Genomic DNA, 25,774 nt, shown 5'->3' with positions numbered 1-25,774 from the left:
AAAAGTCTGACGTAAGTTGGATGTTCTTAACCCAGGGACTGCCTGTAGTCAATTAGCTATCGGTCAATAAGACCAAATTGAAACAAATGACCATGAGAGCACACTGCACTTTAAAGTTCACCCTGTGGAACTTGAAATTAGCACAAACTTCATGCTCATTTTGTTTATATATGGAGATTTTTACATTTTGTGGCAATATTTCCTCTTATAAGAAGAGTTAAAGATGTACATTTATCATTGTGATATACAATTTTGGTTCTTGTCAACGTTTAAAAAACATGGTCCATAAACTGGTGTTGAGAGTGAGACAGACATGGGAGAAGCCACTGCTTGCCCTGAATTGGTGGCATGGAATGCTGCTACTATTTGGGTTTTTGCCAGGTACTTGTAACTTAGATTAGCTTCCATGAAGACGGGAGACTGGGCTAGATGGACTATTGGTCTGATCCAGTAAGGTTATTCTTATGGTCTTATGGTCATTATGAAAACATACAGCTTCCTCACATCTGACAGTGATGTGTAGTCTGAAAAATATCCATTATTACCATGTGTTTTTATAGTGGTCTCTATTGATCTTTATAGTATCTATTTATGTTTTCCTTATAAAACTATTTACTGACTCACTTGAATTTCTTTTCTAATTTTAGTGATGATCATGTGAAGTTCTTCTGCTTTCAGGTTCTGGAACATAAAATCAAATTCAAGTAAGATTTTCCTTTCCTGTCCTTTTAACTCATTTGAAAACTAGCAGTGCTCTTTTTGTTAAGCTTCTTTTTCCTTTTCTGTTCATTGAACAATTAGAAGTAGGCTGGACACAAAACAAAATTCATGTCCTGTAGTCTGCCAAACAAAAAAAAAAAAATGGTTTAGGAAATATTTTTTCAACATGACATATTTGTATTCTTTTAGGTGTCATGGTTCTTGTAGCTGTTTGGGTGGTATCATGTCCAAGTTTGCAAACCTGGACTCAGCATCTATGTTCTCTCTAAGCAGAGCACATGAGCAATCGCTTATACTATTTTACTTGGTTGTTTACAAAAATACTGACCTGACCTAATTTTCAAACAAAATTAAATCAATTACCATATGTGTGATGATTTTTTAATGTGATGTACGGAAATGCATTGCTAATATCTGTATTGGGATCAAAGATGGTTGTTTTTTTAGAACTTGTTCACACGGAAAAAAAACAAACTATTTGCACACACTTGACCACTCGGAGGGAGCATTGCTCGGCACCATCCAGAAGTTGGGCGATCTGATGACAAAGTTGGTTAGAAGGGTGCTGCCTTGCAAGCATACTTGGCACTATTTGGCAGGGACCACAACTTTTCTTTACTCTCTATGCTGCTTTTGTAGTGCATGTAGGTTTGACTAGTGCAATCAGACAGATGGGACATCCAAACCCAGAATCCCATGCACTGCAGCCTGAGACATCTGGTTTATCCTAGATAACCACTTTATATAACAGCCTTAATTTAGAATTTGGTCTGTAACTCAGAATGTAATTTTTACTGGGTTTTTTTTTCTTCTTTCAGATATTCAGAGCTTACTGTAAACCAACAGCAGCTTATTAGGGAAACACTTGTAGCTTGGCTACAAGCTCAGGTAAATTTTTTTATACAATTCTCCCCTCCATGGTCTTCTACTTTAGTGAAGAACTGAAACCCTGGTCAGCCTTAAAGATAATAGTAATTATCCCAGGACAAGCAGGCAGGTATTCTCACATATGGGTGATGTCATCCGACGGAGCCCCGATGTGGACGCCTCACAAGCAGACTTGCTTGAAGAAACTAGAAGTTTTGAGTCGCCCGTACCGCACATGCACGAGTGCCTTCCCGCCCAGTGCACCGGGCGCATCTCCTCAGTCCTTCGTTTTCCGCAGAGCCGAGAAGTCCGTCTTTTTGGCTCTCTCCGATAATCGTCGTTCGTGCCTTCTCTCACCGTGGTTTCACTTTTATTTTCTCGCGAATCGCTGTGTTACTCGTTTTCTTTCTTTTCAAAAAAAAAAAAAATTTTTTACTTCCATCCGTTCGTCTGGTACAGGCTGCTTGGCCGTGGCCTGCGGGCTTCGACTTTGCGTCGGCTGTATTTTCGTCTATGCCCCGGCCTGTTACCGGTTTTAAACGGTGTAGCAAGTGCAATCTCTTACAGACCCTCACGGACGCTGTCTCAAGTGCTTTGGGCTGAAACATCATCCTACCTCGTGCCTGCCTTGCCAAACACTTAAGCCTCGTGCTTTTAAGCGTCGTTGTGTTCTGGTGGATCACCTCTTCGACATGGAGTCTTCTACTCTCTCGGCATCGAAGGTGTCTTCGGCATCGGCCCCGGTCGACGCCTCTCCTTCTACTGCTTCCACCTCGAGCCTCATCAGACCTTCATCTTTTGAAGCGGCTCTTGCTTCGATGTCCTTGGCTGCCATATCTTCTCCTATCTCCTCAGGTCAGATAGCTCAGCACTCGGTTCCGCCAGTGGTGATTAAAGTTTCGAAGCCTTCCAAGTCGAAACACTCTCATCCCACTATGCGAGAACCTCCAGCCAAGGGAGGTGGGCCGGTTTCAGATGCAGTACCCTCCTTGCCGGCTACCCCCCAGCCCTCTTTGGAGGAGCAGATTCTTAAGGTCCTCACTACCATGGGACCTGCATTGCTCACTCTACTTCAGCCTGGGCATACAGATGTCTCCCGCGAAGTTGAGCCGCCTGTGCCCCGGTCTGATCCTCCACACTTGATGCAGGGAGCAGAGTCTCTGCAAGTGTCTGGTCAGACTTCCAAGCATGAAACGCATAGAGCAGAGTCTGTGCAAGTGCATTGACAGGATACCTCCCATACTACCAAGGGAGTCCAGTCTTCGAAGTTGCTTCAGGGTTCCTCTACGCCTATTGATCTTCGCTCCACTGCGTCCGAGGCCACCTCTGCTCGATCTTCGAGATCCAGCTCGAGACACACTTTTCGACATCATTCAAGACATTCTTCGAGACATCATGCCTCCAAGCTTCGGTCTTCTCCGGCCTCGACCAGACCTCCAACTCCTCGTTCCAAGTCTCCGATGCCGGCTCTCGAGGATATCCCGATGTCCAGTGCCTCGTTCAAATCTCCAGGTCCCTTCGTCCCATGGTTTCCTGCCGAGGCCTCCTCTTCTTCGACTCCAGCTGCCTCGACATCCTTGAGCCCTTCTCGAAGCCATGCAACTGCAGACCAGTTATCCTTCTCTTCTTTTTTGAGACAGATGGCTGGAGACTTGAGCGTTCCACTAGACACTGGCTCTAAGTACTCTAAGGAATACCTCGAGGTCATGCACCTTCCTCAACCTCCGGCTGAGTCTCTCAAGCTGCCACTACACAAGCTTCTTGATCAGACTTTTACCAGATGCATGGAAACCTCCTTTTCCATTCCAGCAGTTCCAGGAAAGTTGGATGCCAGATATAAGACGGTGCATCATAAAGGTTTTGACAATTCCCAATTGTCACATCAATCCTTGCTCGTGGAATCCTCTTTAAAGAGATCCCATCCCTCGAGAGTCTATGCCACCGTTCCTCCTGGCCGGGAAGGAAAGACCATGGATAAATTTGGACATCACATTTACCAAAATGCTATGATATCTTCGAGGGTCCTCAATTATAATTTTTATTTTATCACTTATTTTGAGTTTCTTTTGTCCCTTCTGCCAAAGTTTGTGGTTTACTTGCATGATAGCATGCATTTCGAATTTCAAGAAGTCATTGCTTCCTTCTCTCAGCTGCATATCCATCTTCTACAGTCATCTTATGATGCCTTTGAGCTCTCTGCCCGAGCAGTGGCTTGTTCTGTGGCCATGCGTCGTCTAGCCTGGCTTCGCACCATTGACATGGATTCTAATCTCCAGGACCGCCTGGCCAACATTCCTTGCAAAGGCAATGACCTTTTCGATGAGTCCATCGAGGCAGCCACCAAAAAGTTGTCTGACCATGCTAAATCTTTTGCCTCCATCGTCAGACCAAAGCCTAAGCCAGCTCATTCTAGACCTGCACGTCCTCCTGTCATCTACCAGAGGCGTTTTCTTTCAAAGCCGGCGCCTTACACTTGCCCTCCTTTAAAGAAACGACCACCTCAGAATCAACAGAAGCCTCAACCTTCTGCTCCACCTAAGGCTTCTCAGCCTTTTTGACTGTTTACTCCAGAGCATAACATCCATCGTTATGTCTCTGACCCCTTTTCCACCTATAGGAGGTCGTCTCCATCTTTTTTACGACAGATGGGCGGTCATAACATCCGACCTCTGGGTCCTTTCCATCTTCAGAGAAGGATACTCTCTCCATTTCCATCAGGTTCCACCAGAGCTTCCTCCAAGAGAGTATCCTTCCAGTCCATCCCAGACCGCCCTTCTTTTTCAGGAAGCTCAAGCTCTGCTTCGTCTCCACGCCATCGAACCAGTTCCCTTGGAACAGCAGGGCAGAGGATTTTACTCCCGTTACTTCCTTGTTCTGAAGAAGATGGGCGATCTGCGGCCCATTCTGGATCTCAGGGCTCTCAACAAATTTTTAGTCAAAGAAAAGTTTTGAATGTTGTCCCTGGCATCTCTCTATCCCCTTCTCGAGCAGAACGATTGGTTATGCTCTCTGGATCTCAAGGAGGCCTATACTCACATCCCCATTCATCCTGCCTCCCGTCAGTATCTCAGATTTCGGGTGGGGAATCTGCATTTTAATATAGAGTACTACCCTTCGGCCTGGCCTCGTCTCTCAGAGTGTTCACCAAGTGCCTGGTAGTGGTAGAAGCAGCTCTAAGGAATCATGGTCTTCAGGTATTTCTCTACCTCGATGACTGGCTCATCAAAGATTCCACATCTCAAGGGGTTATTGTAGCGACCCGACGGACTACCTGGTTCCTACAAAGTTTGGGATTAGAAATCAACTTTCCCAAATCTCAGCTTCAACCTTCTCAAAATCTACAATTTATTGGAGCTGTTCTGGACACTATCCAACTCAGAGCATTCCTTCCACAACAACGTCTGGAAACTCTACTTCACCTCTGTCACACAGTGTCCTCTCGCTCTTCCATCTCTGCGAGACACATGATGATACTTCTGGGTCACATGGCCTCTACAGTACACATGACTCCTTTTGCCAGACTTCACCTCAGAATTCCTCAGTGGACTCTGGCATCCCAATGGACTCAGGTTTGCGATCCTCTTTCTCGCCACATCTCAGTCTCTCAGTCACTCCTTCATTGAAGCAGTCTCTCCATTGGTGGATGCTCTCTTCCAATCTCTCCAGAGGCTTGCTTTTTCACATGCCCCCTCATCAGAAGGTCCTCACGACAGACTCGTCCACTTACGCTTGGAGCGCTCATCTCGATGGTCTCCGTACTCAAGGCCTCTGGACCAGTATGGATCATCAGTGTCATATCAATCAGTTGGAACTCAGAGCGATCCTCAAAGCTCTCCATGATTTTCAACATCTCCTTCACGACACAGTAGTCCTCGTCCGTACGGACAACCAAGTCGCCATGTGTTATGTCAACAAACAGGGAGGGACGGGGTCTGCCTCCCTTTGTCAAGAAGCTCTGGAAGTTTGGGACTGGGCAATCCGTCACAACACCTTCCTCAAAGCTGTCTACATTCAAGGGGCTCAGAATTGCTTGGCAGACAACTTGAGTCGTCTTCTGCAACCTCACGAATGGACTCTCCATTCCTCGTCTCTTCATCACATTTTCTCATAGTGGGGAACGCCTCAGATAGACCTCTTTGCAGCTCCCCACAACTACAAACTGCCTCAGTTCTGCTCCAGGATATACTCTCCTCACCGCCTCGAGGCAGATGCTTTTCTTCTGGAATGGACGAATCTTTTCCTCTACGCATTTCCTCCATTCCCTCTCATTCTCAAGACTAGTCAAATTGAAGAACGATCATGCCATCATGATTCTAATCGCTCTTCAGTGGCCGAGACAACATGATACTCCCTTCTACTTCAACTCAGCAACAGGGAGCCATATCTTCTACCAGTTTTTCCTTCTCTGCTTCATCCCAACCTGCAGTCTCTACACCTGACAGCCTGGTACCTCTCAACATAGCCCTTCTTCAGTTTTCTCAATCTGTAAGAGATGTTTTAGAAGCTTCTAGAAAACTTACCACTAGACAATGCTGTCACCAAAAATGGACTAGATTTTCTACATGGTGTTTTGCTCATCATAAGGAGCCTCAGCATTCCTCCCTATCTTCTGTTTTGGACTATCTTTTGCATTTATCCGATTCTGGCCTCAAGTCTACATCCATACGAGTCCATCTCAGTGCAATTGCGGCTTTTCATCAGCCTATTGAAGGGAAACTCCTCTCTGCTCATCCGGTGGTTTCCAGATTCATGAAAGGACTTTTCAATGTCAAACCTCCTCTCAAACCGCCTCCTGTGGTTTGGGACCTCAATGTTGTCCTTTCTCAACTCATGAAGCCTCCATTTGAACCAATTCACAAGGCTCATTTGAAGTATCTCACTTGGAAAGTGGTGTTTCTCATTGCCCTCACTTCTGCTCGACGAGTCAGTGAGCTACAAGCTTTGGTTACTGATCTACCATTCACTGTGTTCCATCATGACAAGGTGGTTCTTTGTACTCATCCGAAATTCCTCCCTAAAGTGGTCTCCGAATTTCATCTCAACCAATTTATCGTACTTCCAGTGTTTTTTCCAAAGCCTCACTCTCACCCTGGAGAATCAGCTCTTCATACTCTGGACTGTAAATGTGCTTTGGCCTTCTACTTGGAACGCACCAAACCACACAGAACTGCTCCTCAACTTTTTGTCTCTTTTGATCCAAATAAGTTGGGACATCCAATTTCTAAACGCACCATCTCTAATTGGATGGCGGTTTGTATCTCGTTCTGCTATGCCCAGGATGGATTACCACTTCACAGTAAAGTCACAGCCCATAAAGTCAGAGCAATGGCAGCTTCTGTAGCTTTCCTCAGATCGACACCGATTGAGGAAATTTGCAAAGCTGCTACTTGATCCTCGGTTCATACCTTCACTTCTCACTATTGTCTGGATGCATTCTGCAGACGGGATGGTCAGTTTGGCCAAACAGTTTTACAAAATTTATTCTCCTAAGTGCCAACTCTCCCACCATCCCATTCTGGTTAGCTTGAAGGTCACCCATATGTGAGAATACCTGCTTGCTTGTCCTGGGATAAAGTACAGTTACTTACTGTAACAGGTGTTATCCAGGGACAGCAGGCAGCTATTCTCACAACCCACCCACCTCCCCTGGTTGGCTTCTCTGCTAGCTATTTGAACTGAGGAGACGCGCCCGGTGCACTGGGCGGAAAGGCACTTGCGCATGCGCGGTGCGGGCAACTCGAAACTTCTAGTTTCTTCAAGCAAGTCTGCTTGTGAGGCGTCCGCATCGGGGCTCCATCGGATGACGTCACCCATATGTGAGAATAGCTACCTGCTGTCCCTGGATAACACCTGTTACGGTAAGTAACTGTACTTTCTCTTAACCCCAGAAGTGCATTAAACATACAGGTCATTGGATCCGGGAGGCAAAAGTCTTGTAAAACTGTTGGAGAACCCATCCATATCTGGGATTTTGTGAGCTGGGAGATCTTTAATGGCTTCTAAAATTAATTGGTTTCTGTGGTCCTAGAAAGTTCTGTTTTCCCTTGCTTCAACACAAGGAGCATCAGAGGTTGCATAATGGCTTCAATATATGTTTCAAGTGACTGGCAAAAATAACTTGAGATGAAAGTATCTTGTGTCCTTGCTCATCTGTACGACGGAGTGCTGAAAAGTTCTCAGCCCAACCAACTTCCTAAATTCTGAGCATTATTTTGCCACTATAATTGAAAAGAGTGTTATTTTATTTTGCAGTGTGCCAATTTGCAGAATCGTAATGCTATGTTTTGACATTGTTTCAGATCATTGATTGAGCACGGCAACAAAAAGTGTAGAACTCCAAGCCATTATGAAGTTCCTATTCCTGCAGAAAAATTTCAAATGTTAAACTCTTTTGCTTTTCACAGATGCTAAATGCCCAACTGGAGAAAACTTTCATTCGCAATAAAGCAGCACAAGTATTTGCACTGGTGTTTATTTCAGAATATCTTACAAAATGGCCAAAATTCTTTTTTGATATCTTATCAGTAGTATGCCTCAATCCTCGAGGAGTGGATCTCTACCTTCGAATCTTAATGGCCATTGATACGGAGGTTGTAGACAGAGATATGTGATTTGGAGAGATAAGTGATTTGGAGATGATAGCAGCAGCAGAGCAGTATTTTTGGAAGAGTTACAGAAACTTCAGACACAATATGCCAAGTGTGTTGAATATAGGGGTGAATATGTGGAATAACTTGTAAGTGTCATGGCTCCACGTCATTCCCTTCTTGGTTGGGCTGAGAACTTTTCAGCACCCTCTTGTAATTTTCAATATCAAATTACAAGTCTGCTGCTTCCTAAGTTTCTGAGCAAGGAGATGCCCTAATTTATTTCTTCACACAAAATATTCTTGTGTTTTCTGTATAGCCTAAGCTATGTCTTCCAGTTCAAGCTCATGAAGAGCTTATCTCTGCTCGAGTATAGACTAGAGCAGACATGGGCAAACTACGGCCCATGGGCCATATCCGGCCCGTTTAGTTTTTTAATATGGCCCATCAACAAGCACCTTCGAGCTGCTAGCGGAATGGCAGGTGCTGGGCGCTGACGTCGCTGCCCCAAGCTGAGCCGCTTTGCTCGGGACACCGAGATTGCCCCAGAAGGCTTCGGGGCACGGAGTGAAACACCGACTGTGGCAGAAACCTCAGGAGGAGGAAGAGGCGAAGTCGGTGGCGTTGTGAGCACCGGCTGCATCAGATCCCGACCGGAGGAGGAGAAGAGAAGCCGGGTAGCAGTGTGAGCGCCTCGGAGATGCTGCAAGAGGCCGCCGACGGGCAACTCATGGCTGCCATTCAGGCGCTGTCTGCTGGTGAGTGGCAGTGTCCCATCCCGGATCCATTCCCAGCCGTACATATGGGATACCGGCGCAGATCCTCGTACCTCTTGGCCAGTGGTGGAGGTCTCTTTCTCTCACAAGTGGAACTGATTGGCTGGTCCCATTGCACCAGTTCGAATAACTGAGGGAGATATTTAATTTCTGATGGCCAGAAGTGGCCAGTAGTAATCCAGGCCAGTAGTACTGGCCAGTAGTGGCCAGTAGTAATCCAGGTGGCCGCGGCCAATCAGGCCACGCGGCTGCTACGATCCGGGAGCCCCCGGATCGCAAGAAAAAAGCACGAAAAGCGCGATGAACAGGAAGAAGAAAAAAAATTTTATACGCACAGCGACTTTTTAGCGAAGAAAAATAATAAATCGCGGTGCAAAGAAGGCACTGGGGCAGAGCTAAGAAAAAACGTGTCTTCTTAGCACAGCGGAAAAAAACGAACTGGAGACCCACGAGGAGGGGATGCACCCTCTAGTGGAGCAGGAGGCACACATGCGTGGTGCAGTACAGCAAGCTTGAATCTTCAATCAAGTTTGCTTGAAATGCTGTCTGCATCGGGGCTCCGTAGATGACGTCACCCACATGTGAGAATATCATGCCTGCTTGTCCTGGGATAATACCTTTTGCTGTAGCAGTGCTGGGATTTTGGATCTTACCTACCAGAACCATTGGGCTTGCTTTTAAGTTTGTAGCCTGAAGTGAAGTTACTGCTACATCATCTGTTGCTGACCTCAGCTGAAAAAGGGTAAGAAGCGATTCCTTACAGTTCTAGGAGTTAGACAGAATTATCATTGGCTTACAAAAGGATCAGTTATATTCGGGACTGTGATAATTAGCCTAGGCCATATTTATAGTTGCTGTTTTATAATTTTTTTCTCAGGAAATCTTAGTAATGTAACACTATATTATATAGATATATAAAAGATTTATTCATTCTTTGCCATCATTCTTCCAATAAGATAGCAGTGGTAAAATTTCTGGGAATTATAAGCTGCTGTTTCCTTATTTATTTTAGTATTTATATACCACTTATAGCCTAAGTGGTTTACATTCAGGTACTCAGGCATTTTCCCTTTCAGTCCCGGTAGACTCACAGTCTATCTAATGTACCTTGGACAGTGGAGGATTAAGTAACTTGCCCAGGGTCAAGGAGCAGTGCAGGGTTTGAATCCACAACCTCAGGGTGCCGAGGCTGTAGCTTTAATCACTACACTACACTCTCCTCCACTTAGCTATGAGTCCCGGATAATTACTGCATTGTGGATGTCTGTGTAATATTAGCACCAGTTCATAGACAACAACGCGGAAGACAAAGACGCGCGCCAACAACTGAGCGCAAGACGGAGGCGTGCGCCAAAGAAAATTACTGTTTTTAGGGGCTCCGACGGGGGTTTTTGTTGGGGAGCACCCCCAGTTTACTTAATACAAATCGCGCCGGCGTTGTGGGGGGTTTGGGGGGTTGTAACCACCACCATTTTACTGTAAACTTAACTTTTTCCCTAAAAACAGGGAAAAAGTTAAGTTTTCAGTAAAATGTGGGGGGGGTTACAACCCCCCAAACCCCCCCCAACGTGGCGCGATCTGTATTAAGTAAAGTGGGGGGGTTCCCCCCCACGCCCCCCCCTCGGAGCCCTAAAAACAGTAATTTTCTTCGGCGTGCACCTCCACGCTGCACTCAATTGTCTGCTCGCGCCTTTGTCCCAGCGCGCTTTTGACCTGACACCATTAGCACCTGCCCTACAAGACTTTAACCTCACCTGTGATCCCTCCCTAGATAATTCCAACTCAGCGATTCAGTATGCTAAAAGGGACAGGGCCTGTCTAGTAAATATTACGCAAAACGTGGCATGGAAGATGTTTGGACCTTGTATAACCCTGGGGTGCAAGATTATACCTACTTTCTTTGCCCTACATGGCTTTTATAGTGGAATCAATATGAAACTGATGGAAAGGTGCACTGTGGCTTAGTGTGTGAAACGATCATTGAGGCCAAGATATAATAATAATAATAACAGTTTATCATATATCATTCCCTCATTTTGTTGAGGCTGACACCTTATTGCCATCCGAGTGATGTTCTGTTCTGGAAATTCAAGTATCAGATGCTGATGGATTCTCAAATCCATCTGCAGCTACAGAATTCTACTGTTGAGTATGTCAATGTGAATGAAAATGGGGAAGACAGTTAAGTGGTGTTATGGGAAGGTTTTAAGGCCTTTATGAGAGATCATTGTATCACAATAAGCTTATACATACATAAAGACTACGAGAACATAAGCTATAGTTCTGGCAGGAGATTCAGCAATTTAAGAAGTCTCAAGTAGAGAGTTGCGCGGGGACAGAAATACCACCCATCCCCGCCCGTCCCCGCCAGGATCCTCTCTGTTCCCACCAGGATCCTCTCCGTCCCCACCCGTCCCTGTCAGGATCCTCTCCGTCCCCTCCCATCCCCACAAGGAATTACCTCCATCCCTGCCCGTCCCCATAAAAAGCAGCAATTACTTCTGACAGGATCATCAATTCCACAGTTTCTTTTGTGTTTGCACTGCTGTTTTCCTTGTGGAATCTCTTTGGTGGAACCCTTTTTTGTTTTCTGTTCAGGTAATTAACTTATAAACCCCCTCTTTTACTAAGGCTGACGTGTCCATTATATTATATGGACGAACTCTGCTTCCAAAGCCTTCCATTCCTGTGGGAGTCCCGTTGGCTAGAGGGGGGTCCCCATGGGAGTCCTGTGGGCCAGAGGGGGGTCCCCAAGGGAGTCCCGTGGGTTAGGGGGGGATTCTCGCAATCCCCGTTCCTGTGCAGATCTCTAGTCTCAAGTTTTACTAACACTTGCCTTGTATCCTCTAGTCCAGGGGTGGGCAAACTTTTTGACTTGTGAGCCACAATGGGCTCTTAAATTTGACAGAAGGGCCGGACCAAGAGCGGCGAGGGGGGGGGGGTTGCCTTCAAAGAAAATGTTAAACAGTTTTTCTAGATTGTCTTTTCACCTTTCTAACACTTTCTCTTTTAACCCTACCTTGAGGCTCCCCTCCCCTGTTTACAGTCACTAATTACCGCCTTTGGTGAATCTCTCCATAAAGGCTGTTGATAAACCCCAATAAATAATAATAGAATAGTATAAAAGCTACTACTACTATTAATTATTTCTATAGCGCTACCAGATGCATGCAGTGCTGCACAGCATCACAAAGAATAAGAAAACAGTCCCTGCTCAAAAGAGCTTACAATCTAAACAGGCAAGACAGACAAAGAGGATGCCATGGATACAGTTAAGGGGAACGGTTAATCAGCTAAAATGATGAAAGTGGCACCTAGGATAAGGGTATGGCAAAAAGGAGAGAGAGAGAAAGAGGCAAAGGCCACTTAAGTTGTCAATTCAATTTTGCAGAAAAGGTTCCATGGTTCTGCTAAAATAGGTTTGCAAGAATAGATGCTTAGAACTGATAGCAATCAAAAATAAAGAGACTTCAAGCACAGCAGGTTTGAGACAGATTGAAAGGGTACTAGAAAGGGAATGAGTTGACCAGAGACCGATTGGAGTACATTTGTAGCGATCCTGCACTGAGATACACACTCGACAGATTCTGAGTGAGCCAAGAAGGTCTTATCAGCTAAAACTGTTTTACTATGTTTTAATAACTTGTGATCATCGTACCAAGAGCAGAGTTGACACCTCATCCCAGGTGAACAGGCTTATCCAGGTATTACTGAATTGTAGTTCTGTCCTCTCTACCCTCACTGATATAACTTAGAAAATAAGCGCTACAAAGTCCTGCATGCAATAAGGCAAAATTCAGGCCAAGGTCACCCTCGTTCGATTGACCGAGAAGGAAGTGGCAAACCCAAAGAAAAATTAGGTCAGAAAAAACTGTTTTCCGAGTAAGGGTGCAAGACTGGATTTTAGAGCAGCACTACAGATAAAAGGAAAGGCCGGACAAGGGAGGAGTTCCTTACCCACGGCCCCGGCGAAACCCCGGAAGACCTCGGGACGTGCCTCCACCACTCGGGAATGCTCTGAATCGAGATCGCCCCCGGTGGAGTGCACCGCGGCCTCGGACATGCCGTCGATGCTGTCCGTGCCGGTATTCCAGGAGCTACTCCAAGCAATGATCACAACGGAGCTCTCCGCTGCCATGGCTCACCTTCAACTGGCCTCGACCTCGACCTCGCGTGCGCCGGACCAGTCTGAGCAATGCATCGAGACCCCTCGGGGCAAAGCGCGTCGTTTTCGCCGCCTCTCTTCTTCCTCGGATTCCTCTCCGAGGTACTCGAGGCGCGTGTCCCCAGCGGAGCACCGCGGGGCGAAACGGAGATAAGAACATAAGAAGTTGCCTCTGCTGAGTCAGACCAGAGGTCCATCGCGCCCAGCAGTCCGCACCCGCGGCGGCCCATCAGGCCCATGACCTGTACGGTGATCATCTGAACCCTTAAATCCCCTTGGTCTCTATCTAAACTCTCTCTATATCCCATCTCTACCTCTATCTGTATCCCTCAATACCCCTTTCTTTCAGGAATTTATCTAATCCTTCTTTAAAACCCTGGAGTGTACTCTGTCCTATCACAGCCTCTGGCAGTGTGTTCCATGTGTCCACCACCCTCTGAGTGAAAAAGAACTTCCTAGCATTGGTTCTAAACCTGTCCCCTTTTAGCTTCTCCGAGTGCCCCCTTGTACTTGTGGGCCCCATTAGTCTGAAGAATCTATTTCTGTCTACCTTCTCGATACCTCTCATGATCTTGAAAGTCACTATCATGTCTCCTCTGAGTCTCCGCTTTTCCAGGGAGAAGAGCCCCAGCCTTTCTAACCTGTCTGCATATGAAAGGTTTTCCATGCCTTTTATCATTTTCGTCGCTCTTCTCTGGACCCTCTCAAGCATCGCCATGTCCTTCTTGAGGTACGGCGACCAATACTGGACACAGTACTCCAGGTGCGGGCGCACCATCGCTTGATACAGTGGCATGATGACTTCCTTTGTCCTGGTTGTGATACCCTTCTTAATAATACCCAACATTCTATTTGCTTTCTTTGAGGCCGCTGCACATTGTGCCGTTGATTTCATTGTTGTATCCACTAGCACACCCAAGTCCTTCTCAAGGTTGCTTTCCCCTAGCACTGATCCCCCCATTTTGTAACTGAACATCGGGTTCTTTTTTCCTATATGCATGACCTTGCATTTCTCTGTATTAAATCTCATTTGCCATTTGTTTGCCCACTCTTCCAGTTTGTTTAGGTCCCTTTGTAGGTCTTCGCATTCCTCCGCGGTCCTAACCCTGCTGCAGAGTTTGGTGTCATCTGCAAATTTTATGACCTCACACTTCGTCCCCGTTTCCAGGTCGTTTATAAACACATTGAACAGCAGCGGTCCGAGCACAGACCCCTGTGGAGCACCGCTCGTGACACTCCGCCAGCCTGAGTATTGTCCCTTCACCCCAACCCTTTGTTTTCTGCCTGCCAACCAGTGTTTAATCCATCTGTATATATCCCCTTCCACCCCGTGGTTTTGCAGTTTCCTAAGTAGTCGCTCATGGGGCACCTTGTCAAAGGCTTTCTGGAAGTCGAGGTAAATGATCGAAACCCCTCTCTAAAAAGGCCCGGAGTTCACCTCCGGCTCGAGGCCACTCCCCCTCGACTCGATCGGGGGGACCGCTACGGGTTACCGAGCTGTCTCTCACTAACCCAAAGCTTCTACTGACTCCCCCTCGGTCCGGGGCTCCGGTCCGAGACTCTAGGCTTTCGCCGAGGGAGTCTGGGGAGGGGTCCCCGACCCGACATCGGTCGGTACCCCGTACCCCGGCGGCGTCCCCGAGGGGCTCCTCGAGGCGACGCAGGTCCTCGACCCCGGAGCGTTTCCATAGTACATCCCCGGTGTCGGATCGAGGGTCCGAGCGAGAACCTCGCTATTCAAGGGAGGCTTCCCCTTCCTTCTCGGCAAAACGGAGGTCTCGGTCACTGTCCCCGCAAGGGGCCACGGGATCCCACCGACCTTCCTTCACGAGGTTCGTCCAGGACATGGGACGTGCCCTTGACTTGGACTTACAATCTGACTCGAGGTATTCCAAGGAGTACCTGGCGGAGCTGGATATGCCTTCCCCGCCCCGAGAGTCTCTCCGGCTGCCGCTGAACCCGGTACTCCGGCAGACGGTCATCAGGAACCTCGAGACTCCCTACATGGTGATGGCGGTCCCATCTAAAATGGAGTCTAAGTACCGAACGGTGCCTTGCCCAGGGTTTGAGCAATCACAGTTGTCCCACCAATCCTTACTGGTGGAGTCTTCTCTGAAGAAAGCTCACCCCTCTAGGGTGTCCGCGGCGGTTCCTCCTGGACGCGAAGGCTGGACACTAGACAAATTCGGACGCCGTTTGTATCAGAACTCTATGATGGCCTCTAGGGTCCTGAACTACACTTTCAGCTTTTCCTCCTACCTGAAACACCTCATTGGGCTGCTGGCCTCCTTCTCGGGGGACCTACCTGCCCCTCGTCAGGCAGCGTTCGGCCTCCTCCTCGAGGATTTTTCCAACCTCCGACTGCACTTGTTCCACGCCGCTTACGATGGCTTTGAACTGTCTTCCAGGGTCGCAGCTTTCACGGTGGCCATGCGCCGACTGGCGTGGTTACGGCTCGTCGACATGGACCCTAACCTGCAAGATCGGTTAGCTAACCTCCCTTGCGTCAGGAAGGAACTGTTTGACGACACCATCGAGGCAGCTACAAAACGGCTGTCGGAACACGAACGTTCCTTCGCGTCTCTTGTCCAGCAAAAACCTAAACCACAAGCCTCTCACCCTTTCCGGGGATTGCCTCGCCGCTACCCCCAGAAGTCTACCCCGGCTTTTTCCAGACCGCCGCCGCGACGCCCCCAGGCTCACTCTAGGGCTCCACCAAAGTCACAGCCCACTGCGCCTGCGAAGCCGTCTCCGTCCTTTTGACGGGATGAGCGGACGGGGGCGGGCCCCCTCCGCACCTCCACCTGGTCTCCTTCCCATCGGGGGCCGCCTACAAGCCTACTACCCTCGCTGGGAAGCCATAACGTTGGACTCATGGGTCCTTGGCGTGATCTCATCAGGGTACTCGCTCAACTTTCGGGAGGTTCCTCCCGACAGCCCACCGAGTGCGTGTCCTCCCAATCGAGCGCAGTTGTCCCTCCTCCTCTCCGAGGCACAGGACCTCCTTCACCTGCGGGCGGTGGAACCGGTCCCCCAAAATCAAAGGGGCCAAGGGTTTTACTCCCGATACTTCCTGGTACCGAAGAAGACGGGAGACCTGTGCCCGATCCTGGATTTGAGGCGCCTGAACAAATTCCTGACGCGGGAAAAGTTTCGGATGCTTTCCCTTCCGATTCTTTACCCCCTAATCAACGAGGGCAATTGGCTGTGCTCCCTCGATCTGAAGGAGGCCTACACCCATGTTCCGGTGCACCCTGCTTGTCGCAGATTCCTCCGCTTTCAGGTGGGGGACCTCCACCTACAATACCGGGTCCTCCCCTTCGGCCTGTCCTCGTCCCCCTGAGTCTTCACGAAGTGCCTCGTAGTGGTCGCGGCTGCCTTGCGCTCCCAGGGTCTGCAAGTGTTCCCCTACCTGGACGATTGGTTGATCAAAGCCCCGACCAGGGAGGGGGTTATCTCAGTGACCCGACAGAGTATTACTTCTCTTCAGTGTCTGGGTTTCGAAATAAACTTCCCAAAATCCCAGCTCTGCCCCTCTCAGTCCTTACAATTCATCGGGGCCATGCTGGACATGGTCCGTCTTCGTTCCTTCTTCCCCCCCTCAGCGTCGGGAGGCGTTGGTAAATCTGAGCCGACAAGTCTCGAGATCGACCTCGGTCTCGGCACGACAGATGATGACGCTCCTCGGCCATATGGCCTCCACAGTCCACGTTACCCCGCTTGCCCGCCTTCATCTGCGGTTACCACAGTGGACTTTGGCATCACAATGGCATCAGGATCGGGACCCGATCAACCGCCACGTGACAGTGACTCCTTCCTTGCAAAGATCGCTCCGTTGGTGGACCGACTCTTCGAATCTTTCCAAGGGTTTGCTCTTTCTCGCCCCTCCACACCACAAGGTCCTAACCATGGACTCGTCGGAGTACGCTTGGGGGGGCTCATGTAGACGGTCTCCACACTCAAGGTCTGTGGTCCGCAGAGGACCGTCGCTGCCACATCAACGTGCTGGAGCTTCGGGCCATTTACCTCGCCGCGGTGGCCTTTCAACACCTGCTTCACGACCAGGTGGTTCTCATCCGCACAGACAACCAGGTGGCGATGTACTACGTAAACAAGCAAGGAGGGACGGGATCTTGGCCCCTCTGCCAGGAGGCTTTGCGGCTCTGGGATTGGGCGGTCTCCCAAAACATCTCCCTTCGAGCGGTTTACATCCAAGGAGAACAAAACTGCCTGGCGGACATGCTCAGCCGCCTCCTCCAGCCTCACGAGTGGTCCCTGCATTCCCAGGTACTGCGACAGGTGTTTGACACGTGGGGGACCCCCCCAGATAGATCTGTTAGCCTCCCCCAACAATCAAAAACTGCTTCTCTTCTGTTCAAGTATATACTCCCCGGACCGTCTCGAGGCCGATGCCTTCCTCTTAGATTGGGAGGGAAAGTTCCTCTATGCGTTCCCACCGTTCCCTCTGATTCTGAGGACGCTGGTTCATCTAAAATCTCTGAAGGCCACTCTGATCTTGATCGCTCCTCGATGGCCCCGCCAGCCTTGGTTTTCCCTTCTACTTCAACTCAGTGTCAGGGAACCTCTACTTCTGCCTGTCTTTCCCTCTCTGCTATCTCAGAGTCGGGGTTCACTGTTACATCCCAATCTTCAGTCTCTTCATCTGACTGCTTGGTTTCTTTCCCCTTGACTTCCTTCCCGGTATCTCAGTCAGTCAGGGAAGTGTTGGAGGCTGCTCGGAAAGTCTCGACTAGACTCTGCTATTCTCAGAAGTGGACTAGATTCTCATCCTGGTGCTCCTCTCACCGCCAGGACCCGGTGTCGGTCCCTGTGTCTTTGGTTCTGGAGTATTTGCTCCATTTATCTCACTCTGGCCTGAAGACCAATTCCATTCGAGTACATCTCAACGCCATTGGAGGAGGCTGCGCAGCTGGATGGAGATCTCATGCAGGAACTAAGGAGCCTCAGGGAGGAGGTAATATGCCTGAGAAGCATCCGAGAGGACGAGGCCTACATCGACGGAGTCTTCCAGGAGCTGTCCCAAATCACCGAGCAGGCCCATGACAAGTCCATCCTCGAGACGCCCAAAACATCAGCTTTGAAACCAACAATTGGGATACAGGAAATGGCTAGCGGCACTGACTCCTGGCAGCTGGTGACCTCCTCCACGGGCAAACATAGGAGACCCCACCCCCCTTTTTCAATCTCTTCATCTTCTCCTTCTTCTTACACACAGGGCAGCTATACATCAACCCCTCAACTCGCCCTGCGGAATAGATTCCAGATTCTTCAGGAAGGAACTGCCGATGAGGAACAGGAGCAGGCCCAACACACAGCTCCATCTCCAGGGACAACTGACCGGCTCCCCCCAAAGAAGCGCAGAGTAATAGTCATCGGGGATTCCATGCTGAGGGGCACCGAGGGACCAATTTGCAGACCGGATATGCAATCTAGGGAGGTCTGCTGTCTGCCTGGAGCCAGGATACGAGATGTCACCGCCAGTCTGGATAGACTACTCACGCCCCGAGACCACTTTCCTATGCTTCTTGTCCACATAGGAACCAACGACACTGCCAGGAACACACCGGAGACCATCACCAGAGACTTTGGAGCACTGAGTGAGAGGCTGAAGCGGACAGGAGCGCAGGTGGTTTTCTCATCGATCCTCCCAGTTAGAGGCAAGGGAAGAGCCAGAGATGAACGTATTCTGAGGACGAACGAGTGGCTACAGGGATGGTGCCGGGATATGAACTTCGGATTCCTAAACCATGGGGAAGCGCTACAAGGACTTCAGGGACCAGACGGACTCCATCTGACCAGTAGGGGTAAGAACATCTTCGGACACCGACTAGCCCGCCTGCTTCACAGGGCTTTAAACTAGGTAAGTCGGGGGAGGGTACCCATTCACATATTAGTGCAGAAAGGAATTATCCTGATGAGGTGAGTCGAAACTCCGCTTCCATGTCCAAGGTAAGTACCCACATTGCAAACAGTTCTTTGGGAGTCACACCGACTCGGATAGGATACGCCTCACAGGGACTTAGCAAACACAAGATATGGAGGGCCATGTATGTCAATGCACACAGTTTAGGTAACAAAATTCTAGAATTGGAGGCTGAAATAAGGAATGCCGACCTAGATGTGGTGGCAATATCTGAAACTTGGTTCACGGACTCACATGGGTGGGATATGGCTATACCGGGCTACAATCTACTTCGTCAGGACAGAGAGGGCAGGTTAGGAGGGGGGGTAGCTCTATACATTAAAGAGGACATCAAAACCACCAGGATCACAGATGTCAAGTACACCGGGGAGTCCCTCTGGGTAAACCTGGCAAGAGGCAGAGAAAAATGCCTGTATCTAGGTGTGGTATACAGACCCCCAAGACAACTGGAAGACATGGACGCAGAATTAATTGAAGACATAGAGAATATCACTCTACGAGGAGAAGCTGTACTGCTAGGGGACTTCAATATGCCTGATGCAGACTGGAACTCATTTTCAGCGACAACCAGCGGTAGCAGGAGGCTCTTAACCTCCATAAAGGGAGCACATCTCAAACAAATGGTAACGGAGCCCACTAGGGCCCAGGCGATCCTCGACCTGGTACTCACCAACGGGGAAAGCGTCTCAGAGGTCTCAGTAGGAGATACGCTAGCCTCCAGCGACCACAACATAGTATGGTTCAACCTTAGGAAAGGCTTCCCTAGATCAAACACGAAAACAAAGGTACTCAATTTCCGGGGCACAGACTTCACACGCATGGGAGATTTCGTCCATCAGACGCTGTAGGACCAAGCGGAGACCGATGATGTAGAAGCTAAGTGGTTAACACTGAAATCAACCATACATGAAGCAACTAGCCGCTTCATAAAATCAATAAATAAACGACAAAGAAACAATAAACCCCAATGGTTCACCGCAGAGATCTCGCACCTCATTAAGGAGAAGAAAAAAGTGTTTCTCTCCTACAAGCGCACGGAGAAAAGAGAGGCAAAAGTAGAATATAGGACCAGGTCTACAGCGGTCAAAATGGCAGTTAGGGAGGCAAAACTTTGAGTGGAAGAAATTCTGGCAAAAAACATGAAAAAGGGGGACAAATCCTTCTTCAGGTATATTAGTGACAGAAAAAGGAACACAGGCGGGATAGTTCGCCTTAGAAGACCGGACAGAAGTTACGTGGAAGCAAATTCCGATAAAGCCGAACTACTGAATGAATACTTCTGCTCAGTCTTCACCTGTGAGGCACTGGGACACGGTCCGCAGTTGAAGGCAACACAAAGCACAGAAGACCCGTTTCTGAATTTTGAGTTCACACCAGGTGAAGCTTACAGTGAACTGGCAAGACTCAAGGTGAACAAAGCCATGGGACCAGACAATTTGCACCCAAGAGTGCTCAGAGAATTGAGCGATGTCCTGGCGAAACCGTTGGCTGAGCTATTCAATCTCTCCCTAAGTAAGGGGAAAGTTCCCCTGGACTGGAAATTAGCTAATGTTGTTCCTCTGCATAAAAAGGGTTGCAGGGCAGAGGCTGCGAATTATAGACCGGTGAGTCTCACATCAATAGTGTGCAAACTCATGGAAATACTAATTAAATGCAAATTGGACATGATCTTGAATGAAGGGAATCTTCGGGATCCCAGTCAGCATGGATTCACCAAGGGTAGGTCCTGCCAATCCAATCTCATCAGCTTCTTTGACTGGGTAACAAGAAAGTTGGACTTGGGAGAGTCTTTGGACGTCGTGTACCTGGACTTCAGTAAAGCTTTTGACAGTGTCCCACACCGCAGGCTGCTAAGCAAGATGGAATCGATGGGGTTAGGAGAGACACTAACTGCATGGGTCAATGATTGGCTGAGTGGCAGACTTCAGAGGGTGGTGGTTAATGGTACCCTCTCTAAAACATCGGAGGTGACCAGTGGAGTGCCGCAGGGCTCGGTTATGGGTCCACTCCTTTTCAACATATTCATAGGGGATCTGACTCAAGGGCTTCAAGGTAAAATAACACTATTCGCCGATGATGCCAAACTATGTAATATAGTAAGTGAATGCAGTTTACAGAATTATATGGCGCAGGACCTGCTTACATTGGAAAGTTGGTCCTCAACCTGGCAGCTAGGCTTCAATGCTAAGAAATGTAAGGTCATGCACCTCGGAAGCGGAAATCCATGCAGGACATACTTCTTGAATGGAGAAACTTTAACTAGGACTTCAGCAGAACGAGATTTAGGAGTAATCATCAGTGCAGACATGAAAACTGCCAATCAAGTGGAGAAGGCTTCATCTAAGGCAAGGCAGATATTGGGTTGTATCAATAGAAGTTTCGTCAGCCGAAAGCCTGAAGTCATAATGCCGTTGTACAGGGCCATGGTGAGACCTCATCTGGAGTACTGTGTGCAATTCTGGAGGCCACATTACAGTAAAGATGTGCGCAGAATTGAATCGGTTCAACGGATGGCCACCAGGATGATCTCGGGGCTCAAGGGTCTCTCGTACGAAGAGAGACTGAACAAATTGCAGCTCTACACTCTTGAGGAACGTAGGGAGAGGGGAGACATGATCGAAACATTTAAGTACCTCACGGGACGTGTCGAAGCGGAAGATGATATTTTCTTTCTCAAGGGACCCTCGGCCACAAGAGGGCACCCGCTCAAACTCAGGGGCGGAAAATTTCATGGCGACACCAGAAAGTATTTCTTCACAGAGAGAGTGGTTGATCATTGGAACAAGCTTCCAGTGCAGGTGATCGAGGCAGACAGCGTGCCAGACTTTAAGAATAAATGGGATACCCATGTGGGATCCCTACGAGGGTCAAGATAAGGAAATTGGGTCATTAGGGCATAGACAGAGGGTGGGTAAGCAGAGTGGGCAGACTTGATGGGCTGTAGCCCTTTTCTGCCGTCATCTTCTATGTTTCTATGTTTCATTGCTGCCTTTCATCAGCCCCTGGAAGGGAAGGCTCTTTCACTCCATCCCTTGGTTTCCTGTTTCATGAAGGGTCTTTTGAATGTTCATCCTCCCCTCAAACCACCCCCAGTGGTTTGGGATCTTAATGTGGTTCTAGCTCAAATGATGAAACCTCCATTTGAGCCTATGGATAAGTGTCATCTAATGTTTTTCACTTGGAAAGTGATCTTCCTACTCGCTCTCACTTCTGCTCGGAGGGTTAGCGAGCTGCAGGCCTTGGTGGCGGACCCACCTTTCACGGTATTCCATCATGACAAGGTGGTTCTCCGCACTCACCCTAAGTTTTTGCCTAAGGTGGTATCTGACTTTCATCTCAACCAGTCCATTGTTCTGCCTGTGTTCTTTCCCAAGCCCCACTCTCACCCTGGAGAGGTGGCGCTCCACACTCTTGACTGCAAGAGGGCGTTGGCTTTTTATCTTCAACGCACTCAGTCTCATCGGACAGTTCCACAATTGTTTTTGTCCTTTGACCCTAATAGTTTGGGACGCCCAGTTTCCAAGCGCACCCTGTCCAACTGGTTGGCTGCTTGTATTTCTTTCTGCTACGCTCAGGCTGGTCTTGCGCTGCATGGTCGAGTTACGGGACATAAAGTCCGAGCGATGGCAGCTTCGGTAGCTTTCCTTAGGTCCATGCCTAATGAGGATATCTGCAAGGCTGCCACGTGGTCTTCGGTTCATACTTTCACCTCACACTACTGCCTGGATACACTGTCCAGGAACGATGGCCGGTTTGGCCAATCGGTTTTACGTAATCTGTTTTCTTAAATTGCCAACTTCCCTCCGCCCCATTTTCATTAGCTTGGAGGTCACCCACATGTGAGAATATCATGCCTGCTTGTCCTGGGATAAAGCACAGTTACTTACCGTAACAGGTGTTATCCAGGGACAGCAGGCATATATTCTCACAACCCGCCCACCTCCCCGGGGTTGGCTTCTTGGCTGGATATGTGAACTGGAGACCACGAGGAGGGGATGCGCCCTCTAGTGGAGCAGGAGGCACACATGCGTGGTGCAGCACAGCAAGCTTGAATCTTCAATCAAGTTTGCTTGAAATGCTGTCCGCATCGGGGCTCCGTAGATGATGTCACCCACATGTGAGAATATATGCCTGCTGTCCCTGGATAACACCTGTTACGGTAAGTAACTGTGCTTTTCAGTTAGATAATAGCCACAAAGCACTCAGCTGCCAATTCTTCGTGGAATGGCCACAGCCCAGAGACAAAGTTCACTAGTGTTCAGACACAGAACAGTCTCTCACCATCAGCCGATGGGATGCACGACAACCAGAAAAATTTCTTCTCTTCTTTGCTTCTTTTCTTCTCCAAATGCTCTCTGAACTCCCTAACTTCAGACCTGAACGCTTCCAAGTCCAAACTCTACTGAGTCGTTTGCTCATTTCTCTCACTTGCCGTGCACAGGTGACACACATGGGCCAATCGGGACATGTCCAGAAGGGGGTATTGTTGGGCACACAGAAGAATTATGAATAGGCTTGTTGATGAATCCTCTGGCCAGACAGCATGTCTCACCAAGATGATAACAGAACAAGACACAGTTTATAGCAATGCCTGCAAGGTTTGCTCCTATACATCGTCACTGAGCAAGAGGGGCCCAGCACTGGTGGGATGACCTTGACTGTGAACATACACAGCTTGTAAACAAGTTCATATTGCTTCTGGATAGAAAAGATGGCTCATGACCTGAGCTAGGCCTAAAGCCTCCAAAAGGTAAAGCAGGGATACCCCTAAAGTCTCCTCCCATTACAAGAAGACCCTCCTTAAAGGCCACCAACTTCCGTTCTCTGTGTTCATAGAAGTGCTCTTTCTTCTTATTAGGCTCATAGATGTTCAATAAGGTGTATTATTGCCCCCACCACCACCACACCAGGTCAGTCCAACAATATATTGAATTGAATTGAATTGAATTTGCTTAACTGCTTAGGGGGGGACACCAAGTCCATGCAAGCAGATTACAAACACCATGTCTCAGAGTATTTATATACCTCCATAGAGGAACATCTGACATTATGATGTTATTTGAGGCTAAAAAAATATGGGGATATGATTTATGCACTAGGAGTTTTGCATACTTCACCAGCAAATGAGTTTCTTGAATGAAACCTATATTCATATGTACTCTAATACATGAATGAGGGGTTTTTTTTTTTCATTGTAACAAGAAAGGAATGCATTCAAATGTTAAACTCTTTTGCTTTTCACAGATGCTAAATGCTCAACCGGAGAAAACTTTCATTCGCAATAAAGCAGCACAAGTATTTGCACTGGTGTTTATTTCAGAATATCTTACAAAATGGCCAAAATTCTTTTTTGATATCTTATCAGTAGTATGCCTCAATCCTCGAGGAGTGGATCTCTACCTTCGAATCTTAATGGCCATTGATACGGAGGTTGTAGACAGAGATATAGTTCACACACCAGAGGTAAGCTGAAGTTTTTATACCATACACTATTTCTTCTGTGAACTTGGTAAGAAGAAATCATTTTTCACAGATGGAAAACAAAAGATTTTCCTTTAAGATATTCCTCAAAATGTTTTGTTTCTTTCTTTCTTTATTTTGATTTCTAGCACGTTCTCCCCCAAAGCTCAGAACGGGTTACATAAGAACATTCACAGTGCAGACATTTAACAACAGGTGCAGACAGTGTACAATGCAGACATTTGGGTTTCTTTTTAAATAAAGTTACCAATAGGAATATGCATGGGACAAAAATTATTTTTAGTAACTTTTTAACACATTCTAATAATAATAATAGCAGTTTATATACCGCAGGACTGTGAAGTTCTATGCGGTTTACAATGATTAAAAGGTATTACAGATTGAGTGGAATAAACAAAGATCAGAGTTAGTGAATAACAGTTCTAAAGATCATTTGTTGAGGACTAAGATTGTATAGGTCAGTTACCTAAGTACTTCAGGAACAGATGTGTTTTTAGGTGTTTCCTGAATTCCCTATAAGTAGTAGGCACGAGCAGTTGTTCCAAGTCTTTACCCCATAATGCTGCTTTATGTGAGAAAAGATGTTGGTGATGACTTTTAAATTTACAACCTCTAACCGGTGGAGAAACAAAGTTTGGCTGTGAACTTCTATGTCTGTTGGTTGTGAAAGAGAAAAGGTCTGTTATATATTTAGGGGCTAAGCCCTAAAATACCTTGAAGCAAAAACAACTATACTTGAACTTCACACGTGCTTCCATTGGCAGCCAGTGTAGAAGTCGATAGGAAGGTGTTACATGATCAAACTTCTTCAGTCCACAAAGTAGCCTAACTGCTGCATTTTGTACCAGTTGCAATTGCCGCATATTTTTCTGGGAGAGTGCCAATTAGGCGATGTTACAATAATCGAGTTGACTCAGTATTAGGGATTGTACCAGAATTCTAAATGCTGAGACATCGAAGTAAGCTCTGATGGACCGAAGCTTCCAGAGGGTGAGAAAGATCATTCTAATCAAGGAGTCTACCTGATCTTTCATGGTCAGACTCTGGTCCAGTGTTACTCTCAATACCTTCATAGTGGGTTGAATGGGATGACTAAGGTTATTGATGCACAGTGATGCTTTAGTGTCAAGTGGGTGTGGCGATGCTATAAAAAATTTTGTTTTCTCTGGGTTTAGCTTTAGTCTGAACTCAGTCATCCATTGCTCCATCCAATTTAGTACCTCTGTTCCTTTGG

The 25,774-nt window shown here is 47.8% G+C and overlaps 1 protein-coding gene across 6 annotated transcripts in view; it reads left to right on the top strand.

The window, feature by feature from the left end:
• The window catches only part of XPOT (exportin for tRNA), a 324,394-nt gene that overhangs the window by 34,290 nt on the left and 264,330 nt on the right, over window positions 1–25,774 (top strand). For 5 of the 6 annotated variants that reach the window (XR_004540576.1, XM_033957684.1, XM_033957683.1 and 2 more), the window contains exons 4-6: window positions 648–704; window positions 1,539–1,608; window positions 24,304–24,522. Coding sequence is in view for 5 of the 6 variants with exons in the window: in XM_033957684.1 (XP_033813575.1) it covers window positions 648–704; window positions 1,539–1,608; window positions 24,304–24,522 (346 nt within the window). In the remaining variant the exon portion in view is untranslated. Of the gene's footprint in view, window positions 1–647; window positions 705–1,538; window positions 1,609–7,991; window positions 8,178–24,303; window positions 24,523–25,774 lie in introns of all 6 variants that reach the window. The other variant, XM_033957682.1, reaches the window with a different exon arrangement.

Source organism: Geotrypetes seraphini, chromosome 9 (assembly GCF_902459505.1).
Source record: "Geotrypetes seraphini chromosome 9, aGeoSer1.1, whole genome shotgun sequence".
NCBI classification, from domain to species: Eukaryota; Metazoa; Chordata; class Amphibia; order Gymnophiona; family Dermophiidae; genus Geotrypetes; species Geotrypetes seraphini.
Note: the sequence above shows the minus strand (reverse complement) of the source record. Positions and strands in the feature narration are given on the sequence as shown.